Source organism: Camelina sativa, chromosome 19, assembly GCF_000633955.1.
Source record: "Camelina sativa cultivar DH55 chromosome 19, Cs, whole genome shotgun sequence".
In the NCBI taxonomy this organism is placed as follows: domain Eukaryota; kingdom Viridiplantae; phylum Streptophyta; class Magnoliopsida; order Brassicales; family Brassicaceae; genus Camelina; species Camelina sativa.
The window spans coordinates 14788719-14793118 of NC_025703.1; the positions used below are offsets into that span (position 1 = coordinate 14788719).

Genomic DNA, 4400 nt, shown 5'->3' on the forward strand with positions numbered 1-4400 from the left:
CAAATAAAGATTTTGTGGGAAAGAGCAAGCAAGTTCTTTTATTAATCGGGGAAAACGTGAGATCGTCACTTAAAACAAGTCGAGATAGAGCTTGTTAGTTCACAAGCGAACTAGCAAGCTTAAAGTGACGAACTGGAAATAGGAACGAATTATACGAAAGACAATAACAGTTTTCGATGCAAAGTATTGCTCTGTAGGTATTGTCCGCGGGTCAGGATGGTGATCCCAATAAATGCTTTCTCCTTTTATAGGGGACTGTTGACCTAGGGATGTCTAGGGTTTTCGTCGTGAATTCCCGAGATTGCCTTTTTGCGGGAATTAGTGGACTTGTTCCCAATCTTGTTGGGCCGAGATTGTAATTAATGAATCTTGTTGGGCCGAGTGGCATATTGGGCATAGCCCATATCCAACAACCATGCTCTCAAAGTAGTTTCCTTTATATGAATGAATATACAAATTTTTGTTCTTCGAGAGAGATCATAAAGGGGGAAAACTATTGTTCTGAGTTTCAGACTTCGACTGGAGACAATGGTGGAACATCTACTAGCCGTTCAATTGTTTCCAGCTGATCATATGGAGCAATCTGCAGAACAACCAAACCCAAGACTCTTAAAATCTCAACATCTTTTGGTATATTCTTTTTGTTAGTATTGATTTCAAAGTTTTCATTATATATACCTGGCTAAACCCGTCGGGCCAGGTTATTGAGACAGCGTAATTTCCCATTGGTCGTATGTCATCAGGTTCAATATCTTCTGCTACATCCCCAAACTGAATTTTTTGCTCTCCAGTCCATTCATCCTGTTCAACAAAGATCCAAATATTGACACTTTGAATTCTTGTTTTGAGTTTAAAGACAGAAAGAAAAGGAAGCTTTGGGACGAAGTAATCATTCTCGGGCTGAGAATGTCTTCCATACCGCGCTTTGAGCAGATCGATCATTTCTTCTGACAGTTGCAGGGTGGAGTAAGAACTCTTCGTCTGAGTTTGGTACCTTCACTCTAATTGCCTTGAGGTATTTGTCGTATGTCACAGCCGTTGATACTATTATGAACAAACAATACACATAAAAGAAAGAGTCTTTCACTTAACTCATGCATTTGATACTATAAGAGAAAGGAATTATTGGTGTATAACTTTAAAATAGGAGGTTCAATGTGATGAATGATTGGGTTTTACCTTGCTGGCGTATCTTGGCGCATTGTTGCACTACACATACACCAAGATCTTGGAACGTTCTGGCAACGTCACTTAGAGGATCCGACACTACTTCAGGAGTACCGCTATCCCCTGAAGCAGATAACTAACAAACGAAAAGGAATAAAAGAGTTAGAACAACAAGTCCAGTAATATTACTGTTCAGTCACCTGATATAACGAAAGAATGAGATGAACATTCCAGGGACATCAAAATGGCTTTTTTATTAACTAACGTCAAAAGAGTCTACATCAATACATCATATATAAAACATGCATACCGTTGGTCTAATGGGAAGGTCAAAGAGGTGAGGTATGCCAAATTGCTTAACAACCTGCAGCCAGAGATGTACTGTCAGAAATTATCTAAATGCGCATTTCCCTGTTGAAAGTTTCATTTTGGTTTACGCAAGTGAAACTAAGAGACGGCATAAGTCAGCTACCTCAGAACCTGAACCTTTCCCAAAAGGGTAATAACGTTTCCCATCAGCGTCAAAGTGGCTCATATTCTCCACAACAGCAACGCAAGGCACCTATTCCGTAAAACCAAACAAGAATCTCGGAAGTTCATATCTGTTTGTTGCAAAGTAAAGAAAAAAAGCAAGTTCACAAGATTTTATATAAAGAAGAAAAACCTTCAGTTTTGAGAACATTCGTACACCTTTCGCAACATCAATAAACGCCAACTTTTGCGGGGTGGTTACAATTACCGCTGCTGTCAATGGCGCAACCTGATAACATGAATATTAGCCTTAGCATCAGCACCACCAGAAGCAATTAATATTCATCATATTTCAGTTTCTAGCAAAGTTATTCAGATGTTACTTGCTAGGGAAAAAGCATTGGCATGCACATGTATATTTGCATACTTTCATTATGAATTGACTTAATGAGGCCCTCAAAACAAAAGTGGTCATACATATGCTAACGAACTCCAAGTAAAATACACATATGATTAATTGTATGATATTCAGAACCGAACCTGGCATAAGGTTAGTTGTATATCACCAGTTCCAGGAGGCATGTCGATAACAAGATAATCCAGCTCTCCCCTGCATCAAATTACCAATAAAGATTATGACTTTTTTTCTTCTTCTAAAATTAGATCAAGTCATGATCTTATTGTAAATGAACAAACCATTCAGCTGTTGTAAGGAGTTGATTTATAACACCAGACACCATAGGACCTCTCATTATGGCACGCCCTTGTCCTGCAAATCCAAATGAGACTAGCTTTACCCCTATGTATTCTGTTGGAATGATGGTCTTCGTCTCTGGGTTCTATTGAACACATAAAAAGGCGAAAAAAATTAGTCTTTTGGTCTTACTACTGCTATCACAAGGTGAGTAAGAGTATAATTACCATTTCCAGTATACGGCTCTCAGGATTGACCATGGTTGGTAGACTTGGACCATAGACATCAGCATCAAAGATGCCAACTCTAGCACCCATACCAGCTAATGTATAAGCAAGATTTACGGCTACTGTTGATTTTCCAACACCACCCTGAAAGGTTCATCTAACAACAGCGTGTCATGAACTAAAGGGATGGAACTAAAGACAGTTATGGGCAGATTAGTTTCTAAGTCTCAAAAGAAGAAAGACAAAATCCTGTTTTATATCTATCTTCCCAGCCTCATGTGAATATACAACATAACTACTTTGGTTCAGGAGCATGAGTATTCCATATATACTAAGCTACGAGTACACACATCAGTACAAAAAAGAAACATCAAGAGCTACATAGATTGGGAATTTATTGGAAGATATTTGTACCTTGCAACTTGAAACAGCAATAATGTTTGAAATTCTTGATAAACCAAAGGGAAGCTGCCCTGCAAATATGGGTTTGGCTGGTTGTGCTGACATTGTCACATTGACCTTCTTCACCCATGGAAGAGCTGCAACTACCTCATTTGCCTTGTTCTCAAACTACAAAAGAATTTTTATTATGTCATATTATTATACATCCAACAAAAACAACAAGGATATACTAAAAACTGATTCATTACTTATAAAACTAAGGATATAGCTCCAAAACCCTCCTAATGGATTGCAATATCTATACTATATCAGTAGTAGTGTGATACATATAAGAATAGTGGATGGTTTTGTCATGTACCATGTCCTTGACTGGACATGCCGGTGTTGTGAGCTCCAAACGGAACGAAACCTACAACAGAAGACCATAAAACATGCATGTTTCAGACTTGAACAAACAATTTAAAAACAGAACAATTTGGTGAAGGATAAAAGTAGGTTCAGCCTTGAACAATTATTTTTTTTTTTTTTTTAGCCTTGAACAATTTAGTGAAGGAGAAAGTATAATTACCTCTCCCAAAGCTTCATCAATCCCCAAATCTTTCACAAAACCACAAGAAACAATATCTGTCCCAAAATCAGGATCAATGATCTGAGACAGCGCCTTCAACACATCTCTTTCTGATGTTTTGTCAACACTCTCACCAGTACTACTACTACTAGCTGTTCAAGACGCATAATTTAATTTCTCAGAAAACATCTCACTTTATAAGTACTACACAACTACATAAGTACCTAGCTCATTTAATGTAGTAGCTAACTCAGACTCCACTCAATCAGACCATAACCTCTCGTGTATATATATAGGAAAAGACAAAAACTTATTACCTTGAGCGGAAACAGCTTTAGTAACGGAGAGATTCTGAGAGACCCGTTTGAGGAATCTTGTCCTGGGAGAAGACTGAGAATGGAGAAACAACTTGTGAGAAAGTAGCAATGTTGTAATGCAACAATTGCTTCTTCTTCTGGACTGTAACACGAAAGAAGGATGGTGTCCCAACGACTGAGGAGGATGGAGAAGATAAACTAGAGGAGGAGTTTTTACATACATGATTAGAGCTATTTCGATGTACAGGATGAGTTTTTTTTAGACAGACGAAGGAGATGATGATGTTTATGGATTCTAGACCACACGTGTAGTTTTTTTTTTTTTTTTTTTTCATTGTAATTTGGTTAGGTTTATAACGACAATTACCATATTGGTTGGGCTATGGGCCTTCGTTTCAAAAGAATAAATGATTTTTACGGGTTTATTATTTAGTGGATTCTAATGGATTCGGAAATTTAAAAAATAATGATGTGTTATTTAATAATTTTAAAAAAAAATCAAAACTATTTGTTATATATATTATTAGTTTATGGAACCTCTTTTCTTACGACTA

General features: G+C 37.3%; 1 protein-coding gene across 2 annotated transcripts; it reads right to left on the reverse strand.

Annotated features, from left to right (window-relative positions):
- On the reverse strand, positions 417-4150 carry LOC104766370 (fe-S cluster assembly factor HCF101, chloroplastic). Of its 2 annotated transcripts, none has more exons than XM_010490239.2 (14): positions 3847-4150; positions 3530-3585; positions 3320-3370; positions 2974-3129; positions 2560-2703; positions 2335-2477; positions 2179-2248; positions 1832-1927; positions 1640-1729; positions 1478-1531; positions 1180-1303; positions 920-1044; positions 679-801; positions 417-583 (listed from the first exon to the last, which is right to left on the reverse strand). In XM_010490239.2, exons 1-14 carry the CDS (start codon positions 4067-4069, stop codon positions 509-511), a joined length of 1530 nt encoding a protein of 509 aa, XP_010488541.1. In that variant the 5' UTR covers positions 4070-4150; the 3' UTR covers positions 417-508. The 2 variants fall into 2 exon arrangements, with proteins under 2 accessions (XP_010488541.1, XP_010488540.1); XM_010490238.2 differs by having other exon boundaries at positions 3530-3681.